This window comes from Vombatus ursinus, unplaced genomic scaffold (genome assembly GCF_900497805.2).
Source record: "Vombatus ursinus unplaced genomic scaffold, bare-nosed wombat genome assembly UNPS02014828.1, whole genome shotgun sequence".
NCBI classification, from domain to species: domain Eukaryota; kingdom Metazoa; phylum Chordata; class Mammalia; order Diprotodontia; family Vombatidae; genus Vombatus; species Vombatus ursinus.
The window spans coordinates 2,694,569-2,721,602 of NW_020954606.1; the positions used below are offsets into that span (position 1 = coordinate 2,694,569).

At 33.8% G+C, this 27,034-nt stretch overlaps 1 protein-coding gene across 3 annotated transcripts in view; it reads left to right on the forward strand.

Annotated features, from left to right (window-relative positions):
* TTC37 (tetratricopeptide repeat domain 37) overlaps positions 1 to 27,034 on the forward strand; it is a 111,266-nt gene that overhangs the window by 35,660 nt on the left and 48,572 nt on the right. For all 3 annotated transcript variants that reach the window (XM_027838489.1, XM_027838491.1, XM_027838490.1), the window contains 20 exons: positions 1,505 to 1,645; positions 3,446 to 3,547; positions 5,002 to 5,141; positions 6,273 to 6,359; positions 6,446 to 6,549; positions 6,994 to 7,120; positions 8,045 to 8,224; positions 8,512 to 8,636; positions 9,431 to 9,684; positions 10,814 to 10,916; positions 15,144 to 15,320; positions 15,888 to 16,032; positions 16,171 to 16,249; positions 16,337 to 16,398; positions 16,514 to 16,570; positions 18,123 to 18,191; positions 18,278 to 18,352; positions 19,106 to 19,247; positions 23,837 to 23,930; positions 24,908 to 24,985. In XM_027838489.1, coding sequence (XP_027694290.1) covers positions 1,505 to 1,645; positions 3,446 to 3,547; positions 5,002 to 5,141; positions 6,273 to 6,359; positions 6,446 to 6,549; positions 6,994 to 7,120; positions 8,045 to 8,224; positions 8,512 to 8,636; positions 9,431 to 9,684; positions 10,814 to 10,916; positions 15,144 to 15,320; positions 15,888 to 16,032; positions 16,171 to 16,249; positions 16,337 to 16,398; positions 16,514 to 16,570; positions 18,123 to 18,191; positions 18,278 to 18,352; positions 19,106 to 19,247; positions 23,837 to 23,930; positions 24,908 to 24,985 — 2,341 coding nt within the window. The remainder of the gene's footprint in view (positions 1 to 1,504; positions 1,646 to 3,445; positions 3,548 to 5,001; positions 5,142 to 6,272; positions 6,360 to 6,445; positions 6,550 to 6,993; positions 7,121 to 8,044; positions 8,225 to 8,511; positions 8,637 to 9,430; positions 9,685 to 10,813; positions 10,917 to 15,143; positions 15,321 to 15,887; positions 16,033 to 16,170; positions 16,250 to 16,336; positions 16,399 to 16,513; positions 16,571 to 18,122; positions 18,192 to 18,277; positions 18,353 to 19,105; positions 19,248 to 23,836; positions 23,931 to 24,907; positions 24,986 to 27,034) is intronic.

Consider the following 27,034-nt stretch of genomic DNA (forward strand, 5'->3'; position numbering starts at 1 on the left):
GGGAGGGCCTGCGTGTTGGTACTGAAATAGAGTAGCCAGCTATTCCTAGAACTCATTTTGGTACATGAGGAGAACATAATTGATAAATCAGTCTTTATATTTCTCTTAAAAATTAATTGTGTTGTTTTGTGCTGTCATTTTTTTTTAACTAGCACACATATCAAAATAGTCATACTTTCAGTTTCTTTGCCTAGCACCTCTGTAGAACATTTAAGTTTTTAAAATTGGGGAGGGAGTTGCCCTGCAGTCATTATAGTGTCTACCAGCATTTCCTTTGCACATAGGACCTGCTGAGTCACTGTCTATGTAAAAGTATTATTTGCATTTAGTTTTACTTGTAGTATGGACTGGGATAGTAAAAACTTCCCAGTTAACATTTTTTCTTCCTGCATATTTCTTTTAGTATTTTGATATAAATCCTGTGAAAGAAAATTTTGTTATTTTATTTGGTGGAGAATGGAAACTTATATACAGATATTATTGCTATAGCATATTGTTTTGTTTTGTTCTGGCAAGTGATTTTATTGGTTAGAGGGATTCTCCTGGGTAGGGAATTTCCTCTGCCAATGCAAATTGGCAGCTTGTCTGCAATTTAGAGATTCCTGGGGTACTTAGAGGTTGTGACTTGCCATATGATCAGACAGCCAGTGTCTCAATAAATACAGGATGTGAACCAGATGTTCTACCTCAGAGGCCAGGTTTCTATAAACTTTGACCTGCCCACCTCTCTGTCAAGTCTTTAGTCTTGTTTTTAGTCTTTAGATTTGTTTTTCAAGTTTATCACTGTATATTGGAAGCTATTTCTTTGTAAGAGTTTTTACTTTTCATATTTTATTTCCTGTACCTCCCCTCTCTTCCCCAAAATAGTTGAGATTAAACCCTTTAGTTTATCTTAAGTATTTCTGAGGGTAGAAAAAATGAGAATATATTTGGATTCAGAATTATATAATTTAGATTGTTATTTGTTTTATTTATTTCTTCCAAATTGATCATGAAATTAATTTTATGGATTTAATGTATAAAGTACATTTATTGCGTTGGTTGATGATTACTACATAGACTCAACATCTTGGAAAAGGAAGACTTAAAAGATTATAAAACATTTTTAATGTAGTTGTTACACTAAGGCTAGTAGTCCAATAAAGGAGATTATTCAAAGGAAGAAAGATAAGAAAAACTGGTAGGTAGTAAGATATTCCTGAAATCTTATAGCCAGTTTGTAACATTAGAGTGCTAATCAAATTTCAAACTGTTATTATTTAGGATGAAAGTACTTAATTAAGAGTAAATTTTCTTTGAAACTTTTGGCCATTATGACATTTAAGAATTCAGTTTCTAGGTAGGAAAGGCTTGTGAATGTGCCTGAAGTGGTAGGAAAGCTTGTTTGGTTACCATGGTTTTCTGTAATTTTAAGGGTATACTATTTAATTTGTAAAAATTAATATAGACCTGGCACTTGAACATTTTATGCATATGAATTAAATTATTTTTTTCTTTATACCAGGAAGTTTCACTGATGAAGCCCTGCAGTATTGTTACCAACTGGTGAAGAAGAACTCAGAAAGTGGTCCTGGCCTCATTGGCTTAGGCATAAAAGCACTACAAGACAAAAAATATGAAGATGCTGCCAAAAACTTAACAGAAGGTAAATACATAATGCATAAAATAAAATTAGTAGAATTGTGGTCTTAAAGTGATATTCATTCAGTTTTTAAGTACTTAGTGTTGGCCATTAAAGAACTTAAAATCTAGGGCGAGAGAGAAATCCATAAGAAACAATTAGACAACCATTTCAAAGCATCTTACCCAGCAGTGTCAAGAGTGGAAGCCTATCACAGAGGATGCTAAAAAGACCTGTGTTAAAAGTGCCTCCTCTGATAGACACGGCTGCGAAATCCTGGACAATCACTTAACATCTCTGAGCTTCAGGCAATTCTCTGTTATAGATAGTAGTATTCTTCATTGATGAATGAAACCACAGGTTCTGAATGTGTTGATGTAATAGCATCAGTTGCTGTTCTGGGAAAATAAAAGGAGCACTCATAAAGTAAATCTAAGTCTATATTCAAGCTACTTTATTTCACAAATGAACAAGAATGTCACCAACTTTATATTTTAGAAGCTATATTCAGACATAGTAATAAGAGTATCTAGTCATATAGTAGTTATAAATGAAAAATAAAAAATAATCGGGTTATTGACTTTCTCAAAAATAATTACATTGGAACCATCTGAAAACTAGATGCATATAAAAACCTTTACAGTTTTGTATAAGCCATCAGTTTAAATTCATTCCAAATTAGTAATACTTTGAAAATGATTTCAGGCAAAGTCTAGTTTTTCGATTGAAAGAGCTTAGAGTTTTCCCTCAATTTCTCATTTATTCCTTCATACATTTTAAAAATTCTGGCTAAGTTTTATTTATAGAACAAAATAAAAGTAAAGAGTTTTGAAGGTACTTTTAACATTCCACTTTTATGGAGTTTCTCTAATATGCTAATTTTTCAATCAGTCATACAGGCTTCCTACTGGACAAGTAATAAAGCTTATCCAATAGAATGTTACCTCCTTGAGGTCAGGGACTGTAGGGTTTTTGTCTTTGTATCCTTGATATGGGCCTTGCTCTGTCATAGAACCCAGTGCTGGTCATTAACTTGAATTCTGCCTAACCCTTTGTTTCTCCAGGAGCTATTTCTGATTCAGTTTTTATTTTGTGCAGAGAAAAATGAAAGTTTATCATTTTGGAAAAATATTGTCCATTGAGGGTCTGGAAGCTGCTGAAAGCCCTCAGCATTCCTTCTTGCAGTGTGGCTTAGGCTTTCCCATAGATAAAGGACAGAGGAGTCGAGAAAGCCCCCAGAGGACAGCTCACCAGGAGGAAATAGCAGTGCAGTGCTATAAATATTTTAGAACTGTTAAGTGTGTTTACTGTTACCTCTCAAGGATCCAGTATTGTGTAGTAGAAAAACAATAGCTTTAGAGTCAGAAGACCTGGGTTAAATGCCCACCTTTAACTCTTAGAACTTGTGTGGCCTCATGCAAGTCATTTAACTTCCCTGGGGCTCAGTTTTCTCATTTGTAAAATGGGAGCATTGGAATATTTGCCTTTAGATGTCCCTTCTAACTCTAAGTTTATGATCCTATAATCTCATGTATAATATGTGACACTTATATGACTATTCCAAAGGAAACTAATTCTCTTTTACTTTTATAATAATGCTTCCTATTAATGACTCATATATATAAATATATATGTATACACACACATATATATTTGTGTGTGTGTGTGTTTGTGTGTGTGTATGTGTGTGTGAGAGAAAGCCATTATTGTCCAGTGATTCAAATTGCTTTAAAATTAATAAGGGCTGTTGTCATTGAGCCAAGTTGCTTGCGATACAACTCAATCACCAATAATCCTGAGTTTATTGTTATTGTATTCTGTTAGGATTAAAACTAAGCAGTGTCTGCATAGTAGGATGGTATCATCTGGCAGAGGCTCAAGTGAAAATGCATCGCTATAAAGAAGCTATTCTTTCTTGCAATCAAGGTAACAGTATTATTGACATCTTACGATTGAGATATAGTGGTTGCTCTCCTAGTTTGTTTCAAGGGCAGTACAAAAGGTAGCATGGTGAAGTGGATGCAGGTGTAGATTTGGGATTAGGACGGCCTAGCTCTGAACCTGACCTCTTGCACTTAGATGTGTAACCATGGACAGGTTACTCTTTGATCCTGTTTCCTTACTATTAAAGTAATAATAATAATAACAACAATAAGAGTAATAATATCGATAGCTAGCATTTATATAGCACTCTAAGATTTGCAAAGCACTTTATATAACTCATTTGAGTTGGGGATAATATTACCTTTCATATCTACTTCATGGGGATGTTGTGAGTATCAGTTGAGATAATGTATGTAAAACACTTTGCAAAATTGAAAGCACTGTACATATAAATGTCAGCTATTGTTTTGATTTTGAGAAATATAATTTCTATCTTACTGTAGTGCTTTATTGTGTTTTTTAGGATGTAGAATTATTTAAGATTGCTTAAGTGTTTGTGTTAGATATATTAAATCTTTAGCCATCATCTGATAGGTTCTCAGGTACATAACCTGTCAGTAAACACTGACAGGTTTTCCTGAAGAGTTCTTTGCACTCAGAATTTTGAGACTGGGGTAGATGAACCTCAGAATATGTTGCTGACCTTTAGGACTTAATCAAAGGTTCTGAATTGCTCCAAAGGTGCAAAGGAAATTCCTAGGGAGGTCTGGAGCAGGTATGACTCTGGGAATGACATCAGCTGAAATAAAGGAGGGAGTAGGGGAACCTTGATGCTCTGTTCTGTGTCTTTGGACCAGAATAGTTTTCTTCTGCTAAGGAACTCATAGAATGCATACTGAATGTAATTTATAGCCCTGTTGTGAGAAGTCATTTTTGTATGGGGTGGTGGGGTAAGCCTCAGCTATCTAGTAAGTTATCGTTATCAGTATGCTAAGATGCCTAGTTATTAATATAGAACATGGCATATTTTGGTATAGTTCTGTCATCATTTCACGTATTTTCTTACTGGGCTCAGTGAAGATTTCATATTTAGCTGTACATTACCATAGGATTAGAGCTGTAAGGGAACTTATAGACTATCTGATCCCATTGCTTCATTTTATAGATGATAGCAAAAGTTCATAATAGCTAGTATCTATATGGTTCTTTAAGCTTTGCAAAGTGTTTTACATATTTAATTTCTTTTGATCCTCTGAACAGCTCTTTTTATGAGTCAGCTAACTTGTACATGGTTATGTAAGTAGTTGGTACTAGAGCCAGATTCAAACCCACAACTTCCTGATTCCCAATTCCTTGCTGTCTCTAATAACCACACTTTTCACATGTGCTATATTGGTAATTTGTGCTTCTCTTGAAATATACATCTCAGTTTATTAATAATTCTTTTAAAACCCACCTTAGAGAAGATTCAAATTTTTATTTTTACATTTTCTTAGCTCTGAAGACAATAGAAAACCTCAGTTCACCTGGTAGAACTCTTCATCAGAAGAACCTCTGCCTTTGTTTGAAAGCAGAGGCCTTAATAAAACTTTCAGATCATGATTCTTCAGAAGAAGCAATTGCCATTCTAGAACAGGTATTAAGAGGTTTCCCCTCAGCTTTCCATGGCTCTCATCAATCAGGTCTTTCCCTTTCAAAAAACTTTGCCTTAAAAAGTATGTATTTCCAGTACAATACCAAATCTGTAGGATTTACATTACAATCCACTTATTTCTGGTTTCCTCAAGCCATTTGCTTGACTTTTTGGTCCAAAAACTGGAACCCAGTTTATTAGTAAATGTGGATAATGACTAAATAACACTCAGACAAATGTGCTCTATATAATACAAGTCCTTTTTCTTTCTTTTTTTTGTCTGTTATTAGTACACTTTAGGACAAATTTGAGGTTTTAATGTCAGTGTTTAAAGAACATATCTTGTACCACTGAAAAGAGTAACATGGTGATATAAATGACTTTTTATTAATAATGATTTTCTGCAGACATACAATTTAATAAATTAATAGAAAATAAAGTTGAATTTAAGGAACCACACTAATTTTTTAGTGTTCTAGTTTGAAAGCATTCTTACCAGAAAACAGCATAAAAATATGAGTAGTAAACATATTATCCTTAAAGATTGTTAGCAAAAGTGATCTTTAATATCATTGTGGAGTTTTTAAAAAAATTTTGCTGATACTTAAAGGTGATTATATCATATAAAATTCTGTCATAACTTAATATGTATCATATGTGATATGTTGATATAATATGTGTCATAAAATTCTATCATAATTCCTTAAAATTTGACAATAAATTAGTCAACTATTGCCTCTTTTATTTTGGTATGAATGGATTTGTCTCTCTTTCATGTATCAGCTCCTTAGGAGAAAGATCTATGGGTCTTGTGCCAACTTTGTTTTTACAGTACCTAATATGATACCTTTTACTTATAGTTGCTTCTTAACAAAGAAGTTTGTTGAATTTTTGAATTTTGGAAAATTTTTTGTGTAGTTCTGAAGTATTTAAGTCATTAAAAAGATTTCTCTAGGAAATAGCATGAAAGAAACTGAGAATTAACCAGTTGCTATTGGGCTGCTACACTATAATTTTGTGGCTTTTATGTTTTAGTGTTGCCATCCTTTAATTAAAAAACAAATTGTTCTATTGTATGAAAAGAAAAAAAATCAGTAATTAATGATTTAACAACAATTTAAAATTATTTCCTAGATCTCAGATGCAAATAATATTCCAGAGCTTTTAGTTCTCAAAGGTCTTGCTTATCTAAACAAAGGCTTAACTGATAAAACTTCAAAGGTAAGTTTTTAATTAAAATTGAATTTTTTAAAATTAAAAGCCATAGAAGTAGTTATATGGAATTAATAGTATATTTCTCTTTCTAGATTGTTGAAGAACTTCTTTCCTCTCACCCTAACCTAGCTGCAGTCCATGCGCTGGAGGCACTGATTCATTTTACCAGAAAGGACTATCCAGAGGCAGAGAAAGGGTAGGGACACATGGTCGGCACACAGACCAGTTTAAAAACTCGTGGATTTGTATAGTAGCCATGCTTGTATAAATTGATTCTTTCTAAGTTCTCTGCTATTTTTTTGGATAATTTTATTTCATTTATATCTAACATAATTAAAATAGCACATTGTGGCTTTTTAATGTCTAATCAAGTTATCATAACATATTCAGTGAGCAGGGATCATGCATATGTCTTTACTTTATTAACTAGCACAGGTTGGGTGCCAAAGCATCATTATGCTTTTAAAGTATTTTTTCTGTTTAAAAGCATATTATTTTGCTAGGCATAAATTAATTTCAGAAATAATGTGTTGGGTTTATTTGGCACTTTAGAATTTATGCCATCATTCACATTGGCGGTTAAGAATGTCCAAATATATACACATATATTCTACAACCTCACTTTTTTCCTTTTTCTCAGATTTCAGAGAGCTCTTGACAGAGAAGCCGAGGTTGCTGATTATTATTACTATCTTGGATTAACATATTGGTTCATGAGTGAAGATACAAGAAAAGACAAAACAAAAGCTCTTACCCAGTTTTTGAAGGTGAGAAAAATACTTATATCCACTTTATATGGTAATAATATGTGCTGCTTCTCTCATGAATAATTTTTAAAAATTGATGCCTTTTCTTTATGTTCACTTATTTTTGAATATATTTCCTCCAGTCAAACCTCCCCTTGTAACTAAGATTTAAAAAGAAAAAAAACATAGTTAAACAAAGCCAACCAAACAACACAACAGTTGTTTCATTGTTTTTTGATAATGCTTTGTTATGACAGACTTTGGAAGAAATTGTAAGTATTAAGAAAAGAAAGTGCTTTTTAAAAGAAATTCACCAAAGGAAACTGATAATTAACCATTTCCCCTCCCCTTCCAAAATGTAGTTTTTAGAATGTCTCCCCTACGATAATATTGCTTTATTAGTCTAATTGACTTAGAACAATAGAATTATAGCACTAGAAGAGACCTTGGAGAGGGTATCTGTTCTCTCATTTTGGAGATGAGAAGCTAAGGCCCTGAGAGATTTTAACTTGATCTTGGTCACACAGCTAGTTAGAGCCCAAGCTGAGACTGTACTCTTCTCCAAATGATCTTTCTGCTGTCCTGTTTAACTCCTTAATTTTCTGAATTAAAACCAAACCCTTTCCTTGATCTCTTTTTAACACTGAGAAATCTTGCATTCTTTTCTTGAAAGCAGAATAATTTTCATGATTTTATAATGTTTAAAAATCTTGTTAACGGTTGTAACTTATGTATAGGAAAACAAATTTTCTTGACTTTGCTTTTTCTTATCACCAAACTGTCATGCTTGCTTTAAATCAATCCTTCATAAAAAGACATTTAATCAGCTATTTTATATTTAAACATCAGATTACTACTATCATCTCTTTTGCACATATTTTTGAAAATGACACTTCCAAATATACTTTACTATTTATATTTTTTCTTTGTGTTTTTTATTTAAAGGCTGCAAAATTGGACACGTACATGGGTAAGGTTTTCCACTACTTAGGACATTACTACAGAGAGGTAGTTGGAGATAAGAGCAGAGCCCGGGGGTGTTACAGAAAAGCTTTTGAACTGGATGAAACAGATGAAGAATCTGGAGCTGCTGCAGTTGACTTAAGTGTGGAGCTTGAGGATACGGTATATCTTCTTCTTTGCCTGTTAGCAATTTTCTCCATAGTGCCTTTAGTATAATTACATACACTAATTTGAACAGCTGTAGTTGTCTTCATTTTGCTATAAATTAATCTCATCAGAATGTTTTTACTGTGACCTTGATGTAGCTATTTATTTTAATAGCATATCAACATAAAATTTTTAAAAAGATGGGAAAAATCTGTTATTTTAGTAGAGGAATACATTTGAGAGTTTTACACACATATTTTGCTTTTAAAAATGATAACAATGACTGATTTTTTTTTTAATAGGACACTGCTTTGGTTATCTTAACAACAGTGACTGAAAAGGCAAGTGCTGGGACAGCAAAATGGGCTTGGCTTAGAAGAGGGCTCTACTATTTGAAAGCTGGTCAGCATTCTCAAGCAGTGGCTGAGTAAGTGGTCTTAAATTTTACCATATTCAGACAATTTAGTGAGATCATTTGTTTTCTAAGTATTTAAGGCTCTATGTGGAATATTGGGGGTGTGGTGGTAGCAGTAAGGTCCTACGGTCATATGCATAAAAAGTACTCAGTAAGCTTTTGTTGTTTATGTTCATCATGTGAGGATTTTTCTTCACTGTATCTTTCAGCAAGTTGTTTAAGTGAGAACCTTGCATAGTTGGATCATAAGTTTACCTGTTGTTTTCCTTTATCTGGCCTGCAGAGTAATAGATTTTATTTGGAGGTAAAGTGATTGTTGTTTTCTTCCATTACTTAAAATTCTAAATGCTTGTGTGGAGGAATTATTCGTGTAAATATTGAGATGTGATGAAATTAATACATTAAAAATAATGGTTAGCCTAAAATGTGGATATTAATCTTGTTGCAGTGTTTTAGAATTCTATGTATTGAAAAGTGAGGATTTGCAAAACAAGGTAAATCAAACTGGATGAATTCTATTGAGAGGTCAGAAAGCTGGAGCATCATTGGATACAAGATGTCAGGATTGTGAAGAGGGATCTCTGTGGAAAAGTTATTGCGTTGCTAATTTGGTCATTCTAAATTACAAGTAAAGTATCTTTTTATAGTACCTCACAAAATTTTAGAGGATATGAATATATGAGATTTAGTCAAATTTATAACTTTTAAGATTGAGTTAATATATTATTACATTCTCCTTATGTATTATATACATATAATATTTACTTATATTCTTAGATTTTGAGACTTTTTCTTAAAATATTTAGTTTACAGGCGGCATTAAGAGCAGACCCAAAGGACTTCAACTGCTGGGAGTCATTGGGAGAGGCCTACTTGAGTAGAGGTGGCTATACTACAGCTCTAAAATCCTTCACAAAAGCCAGTGAGCTGAACCCAGAATCTATCTACAGTGTGTTTAAGGTTGCAGCAATACAGCAGGTCCTAGGCAAATATAAAGACGCTGTGTCTCAGTATCAGCAGATCATAAAAAAGAAAGAAGATTATGTACCTGCCCTGAAAGGTAAACATTTACATTTTAATTGCAGCACTAATTTTTGTATTATTAAGTAGTAAACTTTCATTTAGAAAGTTAGGCATTGCCTTTACTATGTTCTAATCTGAAAAGATTTCCATAATGAACAAATAGCATTTACTAGTCAGAAACAAATAACTATGTATAGTAAAATCCTGTTCTGGTATAGTTGCCCTAAACTGTATTACTTTTATACCCCAACCTCAGCTTTCTAGGGGAACCACACTGGAAGAATTAATGTTAAGGACTTTTGCCTCTTCATTATGTTGAGTTAATGCAGCAAATGCAGTTTTTCATGGTAGGACACTTAGACATAGAGAACTCTGTTTCTTATGATTCAAATAAAATTTGCATTTAGGTAGGCCATCAACATCTCAAATGCAACATATTCAAAGTTAAACTTACTGTATATTATTTTTGTAGTCATATCTCAAAAATTGCAGGACTTGCTATTTTGTAATAAACTTCAGGGAATATACATTTCATTTCCATGTGTGGTAGCACAATATTCAAGAGTCCATAGAATAGGGAATCCATTTATTTTTAATACCTCCAGAGGCATATAATCCAAATTCTTATCAATTTTGACAGAAAATAAAGCAGTTTGTCTATGTATAATCTAGAATTTTGATTGATAGAATAAGCATGACTGGTTTTTTTAAAAGTAAGACCTTTTTATACTCCCTGTTCTTTTTCTCTTTATTTGCCTGAATGGAAGACAACCAGATCAGAATTAACTTAGGCTTTGGCTTTCACATCAGCGTCATTTGCTGTACTGCTGGAAAGGCCTTGTAATCTTTCAAATAAAGGTATATATACAAAAGGAAATATTAAATTAAATTACATATATGTATATATTCATAATTACTGATGCCACTGCATACATTTACTCACATCTGACATTCTTTAGTAGGATATGGGCACCACAAAAACTTAAAAACTACATTAAGCAGAAATTATGAAATTATCTTGAATTTTCTAGAAGGTATATTTAAGAAAAAACTCCTATGTAAATGACCAACACAGTGTTCAGAATTTCCATGAGTAGTCAATGAAATTATAATGCTACTGTTTTATATGAAAACTTACATTTAAATTCATACTTCTTTGCTTTCAGGTCTTGGTGAGTGTCACCTTATGATGGCAAAAGGAATGCTGACTGATTACCTTGATGGAAAAGCTGTGGACCATATTGAACAAGCTTTGAATTACTTTACTTGGTGAGTATTACAGATTCCAATGAGTTGCTTGAGTTAATTTTGCTGTTTTTCTTTTTTTAAAATTTCAATTAAACTTGAAGTCCAGAAAATAAATTTATGATTTAAGATGAGACAACAAAATTGCTATTTTAACTTGGAATAAAACAGTAGTTCTTTGGCTTAATTTCAACATAAAATGAAAAGTGCAAGAAAATGCTTTGTTTAAAAACATTTTAAGAGATTTTAAACTTTCTATCTTGCCCTTAAAACAACCAGTACAGCTTTTAGGGATTCATGTAGCACTTTATATTTTCCAAAACTGTGAAGCATTTTCTTAATATTTTACTAAGATATTCTAAAGAGAAACTAGACAGAAAGGAGCTACTTTAGCTTAGTTCCTATTTTTAAAAAGTCCAGTGCCCTGGAGAATAAGCACTTAATAAATGTTTAAAAGGACTTCTTAAAAAGCAACTCCTTAGTAATCAAATTTAAATATGTATATTTTTGGTTTTAGAATCATCTGATAACTATAGTAATTTGTCAGTACATCAAGGATCTCTGACTTTGTCGGTGGAGAGTTCCCACATTGATGAAGATCTCGGCCCATCTATAACTTAGTAGATAAATCTTAGAGAGCTGCCTGAAGCTCAGAGAGGTGACTTGCCCATGGTCACACAGCTAGTAAGTGTCAGAAACATGATTCGAACTCAGTCTTCCTGACTATTTACTCTGCCATGCTACCTCTCAAATATTAAATGATAATGCTTTTATTTGTCTGCAGTTTTACTGTGAAGTACTTTCATATGTATTCTCACTTGTATAGTTTCCTTATGTAGTAAAAATAGGTTTGATTATCCTGAATTTTAACTTTGTTCAATTATCTTTTATGCCAGAAATAGTTGGATTCGGCTTGAGTTCTAGTGTAAAGAGTAATAACATGCCGCCAAACATTTTATGGGTAGCCTATGAGATATATCCACTAGTGTGTGTATTTTCAATCTTACTAAATAAGAATATTGTAGAATAAATCATATATGCTATGCATATTTCTTCACGAAAATTTTATTTTCTCTCATGGTCTGCATAGTTGCATTATGGTATAGAAAGCACACTGGTTTCTTGAAGGATACACCAGTGGAATGAATACAAGCTCTTGGTGAATCCTTCTACATGAGAAAAGCCCTAAGTCTGAAACTAGGGGAAGAATGCTTAGCTAAATTCCGAGTCTTCTTACTAGAAGTTTGGCTACCAGATGATTAGTTTTTTTAAACCTTAGTAACTCATGAAACCACCAACCAAGCCGTTCTAGAAGCACAGCATTTAAGACGTGAAAGACCTCAGACCATATTTCCTGCACAACAATCCCCTCTACGTCATATTTAACTGAAGTGTAACAGTACCTCCTGATGCAACCATTTCTGCTTTTGGATTACTCTAATTGTTAGAAGTTTATTCTTACCTCATGCCTAGATTTTCTTTGCTTCTTTCAGTCCTGGTTCTGTCCCACATAGTCAAGCAGAAAAAAACATTCCCTATTTGTGATAGATTACTTTTCATGTAATTGAAAACACTCTTGGGTTCCAGGGTTGTGATTGCTATTGTTAAAGGGAATACCAGCCAGCATGAAGTCACAGATCTTTGAAAGCTACATATCACGTTTTCCATTTTTGGAGGATTTGGCATTTGGAAATTTCAAATCTCTGTTTTTAGTAGTACAGTTTTTGGTACATTGATTAGTAATGTCCCTGCTAACTGGAGAGCAGTGTTGGTACTCACTGCATTAGGAACCTCTGAGCCATGTGGGGTAGCACAGTATTCAAGAGTCCATAGAACAGGAATATATCTCTAATAATGTAAAACATGCTTTGAATTCAGTTTTGTTAATCTGTTCTACATGTAGAAAGAGGGACCCTTTTTTGAGAAATAATATAAGGCTTTACATCATGAAATTGAGTAGAAAAGAAATACTATATTGGTGTCCTATAAGAGAAGGGAATCTGAAAGATTTGGATTGTATTTAGGAAATAGAAATGTTTGATTCACTGGTCTTTTTTGTCGAAGACTTAAAAAGCCTACATTGAGAATATAAAACATCAGAGGCATTTGTTGTTATTCAGTCGTTTTCAGTTATGTGCAAATCTTCGTGACCCCTTTTGGGTTTTTCTTGACAAACATATTGAAGTGGCTCGCCATTTCCTTCTCTAGCTCATTTTACAGATGAGGAAACTGAGGCAAATAGGGTTAAGTGACTTGCTCAGGGTCACACAGCTAGTAAGTGTCTGAGGCCAGATCTGAACTCAGAAAGAGGAGTCTTCCTGACTCCAGGCGTGGCACTCTATCCACTGTGCCACCTAGTTGCCTTCAGGCATCAATGAGAAGCATTAGAACTCGCTTTTGCATGTGTGTGAAAGCATTCATCTTTCCCTTTTTCTTCTTTGCTTGCTCTTTCTCGTCCTTATTTTTCCTTTTTGCCTCTTCTCCATTCTGCTTCAGAATTACTTCTTTGAATAGAGCAACAAAAACTCTGTATAAGAGGTTAGGGAAAGCTTCACCCTGAGACTTATCTGACTTGTTAATTATTGCTGCACCTGGAACAAAGGGAGAACTAGTATAGGAGGAGGGCACAGCTTGGATGGATGCTTAATGGTAATTTTGAAACTGTTTTAGCTATATTTCTATCTCTTCCATTGTAGCATAGCAGTTTTGCTCTGTATAGTAGCTGGTATAATGCTACAACAGATGATATGCTTAATAATTTTATGTGGTGGTGGTATGTTTCCATAGAGCTAACCTCAAATTTAATTTTAATCTAAGTTGGTTCTTTTTTCTGATAGTTTAAATTTTTTATTGTTAACATAACAGCTAAAGATGTGTTAGGCAAAAATTCCTTTATGTAATTCAGAAGGTATTATTTTCTATGATTTGCTAATAAAGGAAATAATAGCTCACATTTGTATAGTACTGTATCATTAACAGGGCACTTTTATATCTACATTATTTCCTTTGAGCCTCAAAATGACTCTGTGAATTAGGTTGTGGAATTTTAACTTCTTTATAGATGCAATTAAGGGTCAGAGAAATGATTAAATTTTGTTTGAGATTATTCAGGTAGGAAGTAGAAGACCTTGGGCCCAGTTCAGGTTCTCTGACACCAAATCTAGTGCTGTAGAATTAAGACTTTTAAGAGAAGTAAAATCTGTGTCCCTGTGTATTAATATCAAATCTATTAGGTCTCTGAAGAGGATAAGGTTGTTATTCCTTCCTTTCTTCTTTTTCTCTTTGTTCTTTGATTTCTTTTTTGTTTTCAAGTTATCAATTTTAGAAACTTAGACAAAAGAGCTTCCAATCTTCTTTCTCGCTGAACTTCCCAGTAGATTTCCAGTCATGACAGCTATAGCTTGTCTCATTTCTCAGGAAATCAGTGAAAAATGTTGTTTGGCTGGACTCCATCAGCAGAAAAGGCTATGAAAAATGTTCCATCTGCTTGTCCATCTGCCAGTACCATAGACGTTTGCAGTATCTCATTGCCTAGGCTCTTGTAGATTAAATTGCCTTGTTTTTATTCACAAATCAGTTTTTCTCAAGAAGTGGGGGATTGAGGGTGGAGGTAATTGCTTAATTGAAAGGAACTAGTTTTCTGCTTTAGCATTTCTGTTTACCTTTGAAGTCATTTACCTTTACTGTTAGAAATAACAATAGATAACAGGATTTTTTTTTTTTATCTTTTGATATGCTATGTCTCATAATAGAGGTCTCTTATTCCACTATATTCAGACGAATGTATAGCGTGACTTTGTGGTCCACCTTATCCATTCAGGGAATGTTCTTCTGTGGCGCTGTGTGACGATAAGCATATTTCAGTTTACGGTAAAAAAAAAAATTAGAGGCAAAATCCTTGTTTACTGCTCTAATAGAGCCTAGCATTAAGCTCTTTACTAAGAACTTCTTTAAAAATCTAATATTAGAAATAAATTGTCCCGGAAAATTCATTGGTTTGTGCCTATTAGGCAGATTTCCTGCCACTTTTACAGAAAGAATTATAGAGGAAATATACAGATATGATTTTGGGTAGCCCTTAACATGTACGCAGGAGGTAATTTACTCAAGAAGTGAACTCTTAATAAAGTATTCACAGCACCTAATGGAAGAAGTCACTCTGTTATATATGTACTGTCTTTTTAAGTTTAAGAGAGAGGAAAACTTGATATTTTGGGAAATTTTTTAAGATAATTGCATTTTTCCTTTTAGGGCTCTCCAGTATCGATCTGATGTTTCTTGTATTTGGAAGCTCACTGGAGATGCATGTACCAGTTTACATGTGGTTTCACCATCTAAAGTGAATGTAAATGTTTTAGGAGTCCTTCTGGGTCAGAAAGAAGGGAAACAAAAATTGAAGAAACATGAGCTTCTCCATCTAGGGGGAAGGTAATTACTTAATTTTTTGGACCAGACTTGTGATTTTCTTGGTTTAGGGAACTGCTGATGAGGAAGTTCCCTCTAACTCTGGAGATTGGCACCTGCTTTACAATTTATATTCTGAGAGGGTTGCCAAGGGAACTGAAGTTAATTTGATATGTGTCAGAGACAGGACTTAGACCTAGGTCTTCCTAACTTTAAGACCTGCTCTCTTTCCACTACTGCCTGTAAAATTTATTCCTTGTGTCTTAAAATATTTTACTTTTTTTATTGCTACATTTTGTTTTGCACAACAGACATTTCCCAGCAAATACCCAAACAAATCCTCCCCTAAAGTACTTCTTGAAAAACAGTTAAGCCAAACTGTAAAGTGTGATTGCAACTGATAAAGCATTCCACTTTTCATTTGTAGTTTCTGGGTTCTTAACAGAAAGGAAAGTTGTTTTAAGTATGTATGTAAACCTCGATAGCTAGTCTTAGAGGAAAGTAATTTACCAATAGTGTTGTCAATAAGCAACATACAGATTTAACTAATCTCCTCTGTTGTTAAAGTAAAATCACATTATATTTTTGTAGGTGCTATGGTCGAGCATTAAAACTGATGCCTACAGCTAATACATGGTGCGATCTTGGAATTAATTATTATCGTCAAGCACAGGATCTAGCAGAAACCAGAAGTTGTGTGAATGAACTTAAAGAGTTGTTGGAGAAATCTTTACATGTATGTTATTGAGACTCTTAGGCATCAACTTGCTATATTGAACAAGGATCTTGATATTTGCAAATAAAAGTCCATTGATCTTGAAAATTTCAATGCAAGTAATTCTAAGAAGTAAAATGTAAGTTTTTGTCTTTCTAGTGTCTGAAAAAGGCAGTGAGACTGGATAGTAATAACCATTTGTATTGGAATGCCCTTGGTGTGGTTGCTTGTCACAGTGGTAAGAATTAAGTAATACTCAATCACATTAGAAAATTATTTGTTCATGTTCATAAAGCTCACTTAAATCAAAGCCCATATTTTTCAGGCATTGGAAACTATGCACTTGCCCAACACTGTTTCATCAAATCAATCCAAGCTGAACAAATTGTAAGTGCAATCATCACTAGAGAGTATTCCAGAATTTTGCGTTTTTGTTTATCTGAGAAAACCATATAGCAAAGCAGCTTAATTTTCTTTCTTTCTTTTTTTTTTTTTAATGCAGAATGCTATTGCATGGACAAACTTGGGAGTTTTATATCTAGCAAATGAAAATATTGAGGTAAAATTTTTTTTTCAGGGGCACCAAGGGGAGGTAAACATTAAAGACCTAAAGCATATTCTGTTTATACATTGAATACAAATAATTACTTCATGGTATTTGTACTTTTTATGGAACAATTGGGATTTATTTTCTCAGTGGTAATACACCTGTACAGTATAATGTGCAGTGTGGTGTAGAGGAGAGTGGCCTAGGGCAACTCACTTAACCTCTCAGTGTCCCAGACAACTCTAAGTTATATGTTTCTTAATCTGCAGTGATTCTGTCTACAATGATGAAATCATAGTAGGTCTTGACAAAAACAAAAAATGTACCTGATAAGGTTCTTCATAAAGATTAATTGATAGAGTGATACTTCAACACTTTATACTTCAAAAGACCTATGATTTCACTTGGTTGAGGTACTTCTTCCATAGATATAGGCTCCATCCTCTTCATAGAGTGAGGTGCTGTATCATCCTTTGGTTAATGATAAGCCTTTCTGAACTTGCTTCTCAGACAACATAGAGTCAAGCACCAGGCCTGCACATAAAACTTCCAGCTGGTAGGACTTAACCCGGAGCTTATGCTTTACTAGTGTGACCAGTGGCCACCTCTGTGTCATCATGAGGCATCAAAGTAGAACTGTTGTGGAGAATTAATTGAAGCAATGCTGTAATGTTGATGTAACGGTCAGTCTTAGACACGATCTTGTCCTGTAAATGCATTAAAAGTATTATTTATTTTTCCCTTACTGTTTCAGTGAAAAAAAAAAGTCTGGCCCCTTGAAGTGTGTCTTTCTTAATGTCCTTCATTTGTGACAGTGATTTTATAAATTCCCATTCATATTGAAATGTAGACCTACTGCGGTCTTGGTAGGAAGAAGGGCAGAATAGAGTATTTTTATAAATTCAACCATCTTCATTTTCAGCCAGCTTTACTTGGATTACTTAGCTCTTGACTTTAATAGGTGTTAATCCCTCTACAAAGCCACTACTTGATTTGGCATGTTTGAGCTTTTACCCGTGGGAAAATCAGAGACTAAAATAGCTGGAGTGTTCATCGTTCATATTTCCAAGCTTTCTCACAAATCTCTAGATGGTATTGTGCATTCACAGGGTCTGCTGTAGCTCATAAACCAGATTGTTAACATTTGCCATTCCAGTTAGATTAGAGGTAAAGGGTATATACTCATTTAATCTCTTTGTTTAAAGTTTAAGGTGAGGAAGAAGTTAGTGGATGATGGAGAGGGCTAGGACTGTTTTATAGTTTGGTGCTCTGCCAACTTAAATGTCTGAGTCTTAGTCCAGGAACCAGGGTATCTATATACTATGAATAAAAATCACCTTTGTAGACAGTGAGAACTAGTTAAAGAATATAAAACAGTATTTGCTACTAGCAAACAAAGATGGTTCTGGACAAAGTTGGATTTTTTTCTCCCTAATAACAGCAAATTTGATGACATGCTTTGCTTAACTTACTACTTCTTTTTAGCATTATAGTTATTACAATATTTAGTCCCTACAGGAAGGTGAAACATAATATTTAATGGTGTTTTTATGTACTTTTATAGCAAGCTCATGAAGCCTTCAAAGTTGCTCAGTCCCTTGATCCATCTTACTTAATGTGTTGGATTGGGCAGGTAAGAGGTGAAAATTCCAATTATGTCTTTATTTTATTTTAGAGAATAGGTTCATTTGTTTAAGAATCTTAATTTTCCTTCTGTAGGCTCTTATTGCAGAGACAGTTGGAAGTTATGACACGATGGATCTCTTTCGGCATACTACTGAACTCAGTATGCACGTAAGAATTAGCATTTTTATTTTGCATTCATTAGTGAAAAAACCAAGTAATGTTCTTGTTAATAAAATAAGTGATGGAGCAGAAATTTAATATGACAAAATATTAGAGGTGGCAAGTATTTATTAAAAATTTTATCCTAATAGTAACATAACCAATCCTCATTAAATGAAAGTCTTCTCATTTTTGTCTCTAGCTTAAATTAAGATATTGTGATTAGATAGAATAGCAACTCTCATACACAGGGAGATTCTCATAAAAAAGCGACAAAATTGTAAAGTCCAAAGGCCTTTTTGTTTCTCCCTAATTCTTTTTTTCCCGTTTTTGGGGGTGTTGTGAGAGTGCACCTGGATCTCCCTAATTCTTAAATGAATTTCATGTTAATATTACTATTGATAAGTAAACTAGTATTGTCATGCTGAACTATAGCTGCAGAGAAGATAATTCAGTCTTCTGGATGGGACACTGCTCTCTGTGTATTCTTCATGACTGCTAATGTGCATTCAGGATTGGAGACAGAACTTTTAAATTTGATCAATTATAACATTCTGGAAATTAGTATGTGGCTTGGTGTGTTAGATAGCAATGAAACTTGATAACAATTCAATTAAGTTTCATAAAAGAACTATTTTCTTCAAGATTTAAAAAATTTTCTGGAGTTAATTGAAGTACATTATTTAACATCATAGTTTTTAATTGCATGATTGTATACACCATGTCCAATTAAGTAGACATCTTTTTTTTTTCCCCTTAAAGACAGAGGGTGCAATAGGCTATGCATATTGGGTCTGTACAACACTGCAAGATAGGACAAACAGAGAAACGGAGCTGTACCGCTATAATATCCTCCAGATGAATGCCATTCCAGCAGCACAAGTTGTTTTGAGCAAATATACAGGTATTATAAAGTTTTAAGTTACCACTGTAAGTATTATTTTCTTTTGATGGTACTCAGAAATAATCATGGGACAGTGCAGTCTTGCTGTTCTTTTATTTTTATTGCTTAGTGAACTACTGCACAGTGGATGAAATGATTTTTGTAACAATGTAAATATTGGGATGCACAGTAATCTTTCATAGATTCACTGAAAGTATCTTTGAGACAATTTCGGAATCAGACAGGACAGTGGGGGTAATATGAACTTCTTCCTTTTCCAAAATGGTTTTGATTTTCTTCCTAGATCTCTGTATTTTGAAAACCTTTCATTCCAGGTGATTTGGAGATTATGACTGCTAGGAATGGGAACATCTATTAATAATATCATCATCATCATCATCATCATTACTATTCATCATACAGTAGGATATATGTTGCGTTTGTAAAACACAAATATTTGTTAAATAGCTAGAGGATTCTCTAATTGTAAATTAATTTGTATATTTTAAATATTTGTTCTCTTTCAAGGATCTAAGTTATGCATATTTGGTTTAGTACAGGAGAGAGAATAAACATTTAGACAGCGTTTATTGTGTACCAGGCACTCACTGTGTTAAGCCTTTTACAAATATCTCATCTTCACAACAACGTTTCAAAATAGATGGTGTTATCTCCATTTTACAGTTAAGGAAACTGAGGCAAACAGGTTAAGTGATTTGCTCAGTGTCACATGGCTACTAAGAGTATGAGAGTGGATATGAACTCAGGTCTTCCTGACTCTAGGACTAGCGCTGTATTCACTTTGCCGCCTAGCTGGTTTGATTATAATATATTATTGTAATATTAACCAGTTGGTTTAGTTTTTATTTTATTTTTTCTGAAGAATGATAAGTCATATTTTTATCTAGAGGAAAGTGACCCATACAATTGTAGAATTGCATAATTAGAAAAGATCTTGCAAATCACCTAAGTGTAATTCAGGCTTGCACAACATGCTGACTGCTGGCGGCCCATGAAAATGTAGGGTTGCCGCTGTGCACTCTCTTTTTGTCATGTGACCTGCAACAACCAACCATCACCAGTCTGTCTCTAGTCTAACCTATCTGCAGATGAAGAAGTTTACAAGTTGTGAGGGTCTGGTCTAATCCCTTCATTTGATTTTACAGATAAGTAACCTGGTATTAAGGGAGGTTGTTATCCTACCTGAAGTCATACAGCTCTGAAATGGGCTTCCTTGTGATTTCTGTTCAGTGGTGTTAATTCTGTCCATCAGAAACAAACAAGGGAATTTCATGTAAAAGTCCTTCAAATGTTTGAAGATAGCATTCATGTTACTTCTTAGGCATCTCTTTTGTAAGTTAACCATCCCTAATTCTTCCGGCCTATCTTTTTATGATATGGTTTTGAGTCTTCTCAATCCTGGTCTTTCTTCTGGATGTGCTTCACTTTTCAATGGCACTTCTAAGAGGTGGTGCCTGGAAAAAGACACTGTACTCCAGATGTGACCTGACCAGATGAGAGTACATTGGGATCATCACCTCCCATGCTTTGTATATCAAACTTCTATTTGGTCAGCCCAAGATGAAGTTAACCTTTTTTTTTTTTTTTTTTTGATTGCTGTCTTGCATGTTAACACATTTTGAACTTATGGCCACTTAGAACTTAAAGTTCTTTTTCAGAAAAATTGCTTTCTACTTTTGTCTCACCCAACTTCTTACTTACACAGTTGATTTTTTAAAAGTAAATGTAGGACTGAACTTTATTCCTGTGAAATTTAAACTTGAACTTAAAACTGCCTCTATTTTTTTGTATACTGATTGTTTCATTTTAATACTGATTGTTTCATTTTATTAGTTATTGTTCTCTGCTTTTTGTCATTTTCAAACTTGATAAAAGTGTCTTCTGGATCTTCATCCAATTGACTAATTAAAATGTTGATTAAAATAGTCCCAGTGACACTCCACTAGGAACATCTCTCATGGTTGAGCTTACTTAATTAATTGATAGCCTGAGTTTAGTCAGTCAGCCAGTTCTGAACCTACCTGTCCTATCATTCAATACACATAGCTTTGTGTTATCTATAAAAATATCATGCTGTTAATTACTTTGCTAAAATCCAAATATTCTGTGTGTCTGTCATTCTTGTGATATGTTATTAGTTTGGTAATCCTTTCAAAAAAGGAACTAAAATTACATAAAATTTGATTTTTTTAACAACAGAAGAATAATTAAGAAGTTAGGAAAATTAATGATTCTTAGAAATTGCATTTACCAACAGAGTAAAACAAAATTTAATACACCACCACCTGGAACAGAGGCAAGAACCAGCCAGCAAACAAGCAAACAAACAAAAGCAACTATCCCCAAATTTATGTGGTCATGCCTTTTATTTTCAAGAGACCCTCTTAGGTGCTCACTATTTTCAAATGATAATCTTGATTATCTGTCTATAGTGAATGAGAATTGGAGAGAGGGCCTTTGGTTCACTGATAGTGTTGAATAATAATAGCTGAAATAAGAGCCCCCCACTCTGCCTATTGTGAGTATTTAGAAATATTTGATGAATTGACAGTCTGATAGCAAGGGAAGAAACAAAAAAGTAGAAGTGAGAACTCAAAATATAGGAATTTTAGAACCACTTAGGATCATAGAGTCATAAATTTTAAGGTGGGAGGGATATTAGAGGTCATCTAGTCCACCCTCATCATTTTATAGAAGAGGAGACTGAAGCCCAGAGAGGTCAAGTGGGTTGTCCAGGATCACTCAGGCACTATATGGCAGATCTAGGATTTGCACTCAGGTCCTCTGTCTGCGAATGTACTTCTTCCTCTGTACTGTCCTGCCTACACACAAAGAAATGAAATAGCTTCTGATGCTGTCACTACATTGTACAGTGTAGACTATTTATAATGATAACCTGAGCCATCAATAGCAGTTTTAATATGCTGTTCTAGAAGGCAGGGAAGTACCTCATCATCACTATCAGACATTAAGTATACACTATGTGCTTAGTGCTGGGGCTGCAAAGTTAAAGGCATTTTAATGGGAGAGACAACATGCAGACAGTTTTGTACATACCAATTTATATGTGGTCTAAGTGGGAGGTAGTCTCAGAGGGAAGACGTAGTGGTGGAGGAGACAAGGAAAAGCCTTCTGCAGAAAGTGCCATCTGAGCTGAGTTGAGGAAGCCACAAGAAAGACCATTCTAGGCATGGCAGGGGCCAGCTAGTGACCAAGGAATGAATTGGGAGATGGGAGTGTCATGTGAGAAACAGGGAGGCCAGTGTTGATGGATTAGACTATGTGAAGGAGAGTAAAATTTAAGAAGACTGTAGAGATAGGAAGGAGCCTATTTAAGAAGATTTATTTATTTATTTTTTATTTAAGAAGATTTCCTTACGAAATGATGCAAAACTTAAAGCAGTAAATCTTCGGCTATTAATGAAAATTGGATGTCCAGAATGACTTATTTCATAGAGGTCTGGATAGTTGAGTTTTAATTTTTCTTAATTATGCATTATGAAGAACTGATAGACATGATTACATATTTCAACATCTACAATGACAAATATATTTCTGTTTCTTCGTTGTACTCTAGTGCAAAGTCTTAGTACTGTCTTTTGACGTTAGAAATTTAAGGTATAGCACAGATAAGTGCTTTAATTTTTGTTTGAGTACTGGCATACATCATTACTATTAGATTTTTTTTTCTTCAGAGGCATATTGGAATAAAACTTCTGAGGGAAATTGTAGCTAAATTTAATCATGGGAGGGGCAGGTAGGTGGCATAATGAAGAGAGCACCGGCCTTGGAGTCAGAAGGACCAGAATTAAATTCTGGCCTCAGACACGTAACACTCAGTAGCTGTGTGACTCTGGGCAAGTCACTTAACTGCAATTGCCTCACCTCCAAAAAAAAATTAATCATGGGAAGGTTAAAGTGATTTGCCCGAAAAACAGATCTTCCTTCCAAACAGGACAGATTTTAATAGACAGGTTTTAATGTGGGCTAGAGTTTCACATTGTTTCTTTTAGAAATAAAAATGCATCAGTTTTAAACTTTAAAATAATGTAACTAAAGATTGTAGTATATAGTACATATGTAGTATATAAACCTGAATTTGGAATTAGGTTACATCTGGTTTTGAATCCAGCCTTTGACACCACTAACCAAGGCACTTAATTGGGCAAATCCTACAGTGTCTTTTTTTTTTTCCCCTTGAGTTACCACTTCTCTGTTAAATGTCAGTAATAGATGTAGTATTTAAGTGACTGTTGTGACAATCAAATCCAATAATTTTTATGGAGCATTAATAGTCTCAGGTGCTATGTAGATATCCATTATTCTACTATTACATATTGTCCAATAAATTGAGCATTGACTGGACATTTTATATTAAGGACAAAGTTAGATTGGTATCTTGATGGTGCTTGTAACTATGTAGCACTATAACTTTTGGATAAATTTATTATGAATTCTATTTCAGCTGAAGTGACTCACTGGGGTAACAATTTTTAAAATTAATGTAAAAGAACTGTGAATTGGGGTCTTTGCAAAATCACCAGGGGTTCATGAGGCACATATAAAGTATAGGCATTTGTGTTTTTCAGAAAGAATTCAGAATTATGCTGCAGCTTTTACAATGTTGGGTTATTTAAATGAATATCTACAACTGAAGAAAGAGGCAGCTGATGCATACCAAAGGTAAAATATGTGCTTAACATTAATTGAGAAATAAAAATATTCTTTATTTTCTTATTGAAGTTAATGAACCATCAGAGCACCTAGTACAATAGTAATGCCTGTACTAAATAAATAAATGTTTTGTAATCTTTCATCATATGTGAACATATTTCTAAGGGTAGGAAAGATGGAAAGTTGGGTTTTCATATATATATATATATATATATATATATATATATATATATATATGTATATATATGTATGGTCTTGATTCCACCACATGATTTTAAACATTTTCTTTTTAGAGAAGTCTATAGTTTCTATATAGAAGTTGATATTTCTCTGTAGCTTGGTCTGCTTTGTAAAATGAATTTGTTCAGTCAGTGAAGGTGGAAGGAGAACCAAAAAGTATCTTCCAGATAACATTATAGAAAGACCTGGAATAATCCACTAACCTTTGAATAATGTTATTACCTATGTATTATGAGAGGAATGTAATTTTTTGTTCAACTATACCCAATAGAGGCACTTTAGTAAAAGAAAAAAAATCATTTTTACCTTAACTTCATGATATGTAGTATAGTGTTCCTTTGTTAAATGCATTTATTCCATCAGAGAAAGAATTGCTTAGTTGTACCTTCTGAGAAGCCCTGGATGGGCACCTAGCAGCAGTTTAAAGGAGTAACCTCTAGCTGGCTTAAGAGATTGTATAATTACCAATCCTGGTTTATTGTTGTCTAGGTAACTGTAGTGGAGATTGATGATAAAGCCACATTCTAAGTACCCTTTTTATGCCATTTTCTACTTCTGTATAGCCTCTTTCCCAATTGCTATTACCACAGATCTAGTACTTACACAATCACAATTTAAAACTACAATTCACTGAGAAGTCATGCTGACTTTCTTTCCCAGCCTATGTAAATGATGTAGTTCACAATGAAGATGAAAAGAATAATATTACATGTAGATTATTTTAAAAAATTTTCTCTTTTGCCAAGGGCAATTTTATTACTACAGAATGAAGAAAAACAAGAAATCTATAATGTTACAGTAAGAAATTATGGACGCTTGTTATGGTAAGCACGTTATTTTCCATCAACTTTTATGGGGTCAGTTCTTATTTTTATCCCAAAAGCATTTTATGAAACTTTCAGTGAATTCATTATTTTAAATGGGAATGTTATAAGCATTTTTTACTTTTTAAAAAATTTTTAAATATGATATCCTATTTTTGAAATTTGGATTTGATCCCAATTTGCCAAAACTTTTTTAGTTTAATTAAACTTAATTTGGAATAGTTTCTTTGCTTGCAGTTGGCATGTGGGGAACAGAATATGTCACTCCCTTACTACTCTTTGGAATGCTAAAGGAAAAACAAAATTCTTTATGTAGTTATTCTCCAGATTATGAATATTTGACTCTCAGATTTTAGCTTTGCACATGAGTCTTGTTTTCTACACACCCTGAAACTTCTCTGAACAACAGCTGAGGTATTTTAGATTGATGGCAATGCCTAATAGCCCATTTAGGAACTTTCAGACCTCTCCCAACCCTCAACAAGCAAATTCACTTTCTTCTCTTTGAAGGAGATTATGGATACATCATGTTTATCCTTTCCCATTTTCTTTTGGTTTTTACTTCTGATCAGTTAATTTCTTTATCACCCATAAATATCTTTGCTAATTCTCTTCTAATCTTATTCTTCCTTACTCTCTTCCATATCTCTCTAAGTTACTTCAGACCAATCTCTGCTTGTGCCTCTGCTTTCTTCACTTCTGTCCATTTATTTTTACCCTTTTTCTCTCTTTTCTATTTTTTCTCATCTTTTTTTTTTTATTTGTGATAGTAGCTAATAGTTATTGTTTATGTAGTCCTTTAAGGTTTTCAAAATGCTGTACATACATTATCCCCTTTGATCCTCACTACAACTCTGTGAGACAGAAACTATTATTTCATTTTATAAATGAGGGAACTGAAGCTCAGAGCCATTAGGTGACTTGCCAAGAGTCACACAGCCTGTTAAGAGGCAGAATTTAAACCCAAGTCCTTTTGACTTCAAGGCCAAAGCCTAGGCCTAATCATAAATGATAGTTTTGTCAGGGGCAGTTAGGTGGTGCAGTGAATAGAGTATTGGCCCTGAAGTCAGGATGACCTGAGTTCAAATCTGGCCTCAGACCAAACACTTGACACTTACTAGCTGTGTGACCCTGGGCAAGTCACTTAACCCCAATTGCCTAAAAAAAATTTTAAATTAAAAAAAATAAATAAAAAGTAATGTCAATAATGAACTTTATTTTAAAAAGAAGAAAAGCTATAAATTTTGGAATAAAATTAGTCAAAATAACCAATCCCACCAACATCTAAATATTTTGAATACAATCACTTCTAAAGCTCCACAGCTCTTTCTTTGGATTTAAACCTTTTTCTTAAGTTAACTAGCAAATCAAAATAATTTTCTCAATAAAATATATTGCTTTTGCATTTTTATTATTAACATTGTAGTAATATTTTCATTGAATATAGATCCTTCTGTCTAGCCTCTTCCTTTTATAGATTAAGGAGGGCATCATGATGTAATGGAGAGACCACTTGATTTAGAGGCAGGAGCCTGGGTTCAAATACTTACTCTACTAGTTATGTCTTACTTCCTTTAACAACGACTAGGATTTATATAGCCCTTTAAGGATTGCAAAATGCTTTAGAATTATTAGCTCATTTGATCCTTGAAACAGTCCTGAGAGGTAGGTGCTATTATTATCCCCATTTTATAAATGAGAAAACTGAAGCACAAAAAGTTTAAGTAACATGCCTCAGGTCACTCATCTAGTGGCAGGATGTGAACTCAGATGTTCTTGATTTTAAGCCCATTACTCTTACCCACAGCTGGTGGCATAATGATGGCAAGCCCTGGGCTTGGAGTCAGGAAGACTCGAATTCAAACCCAACACTCCCTAACTGTGTGACCCTGGGCAAGTCAATCACTGTCTGCTTCAATTTTCTCATCTCTCAAATGGGGGTAATAATTGTACCCACTTCCTATGGTGCTTGTGAGGACCAAATAAGATAATATTTGTAAAGCTCATAACACAGTGCCTAGCACAGCAGTAGGCACTCCACATATGCAT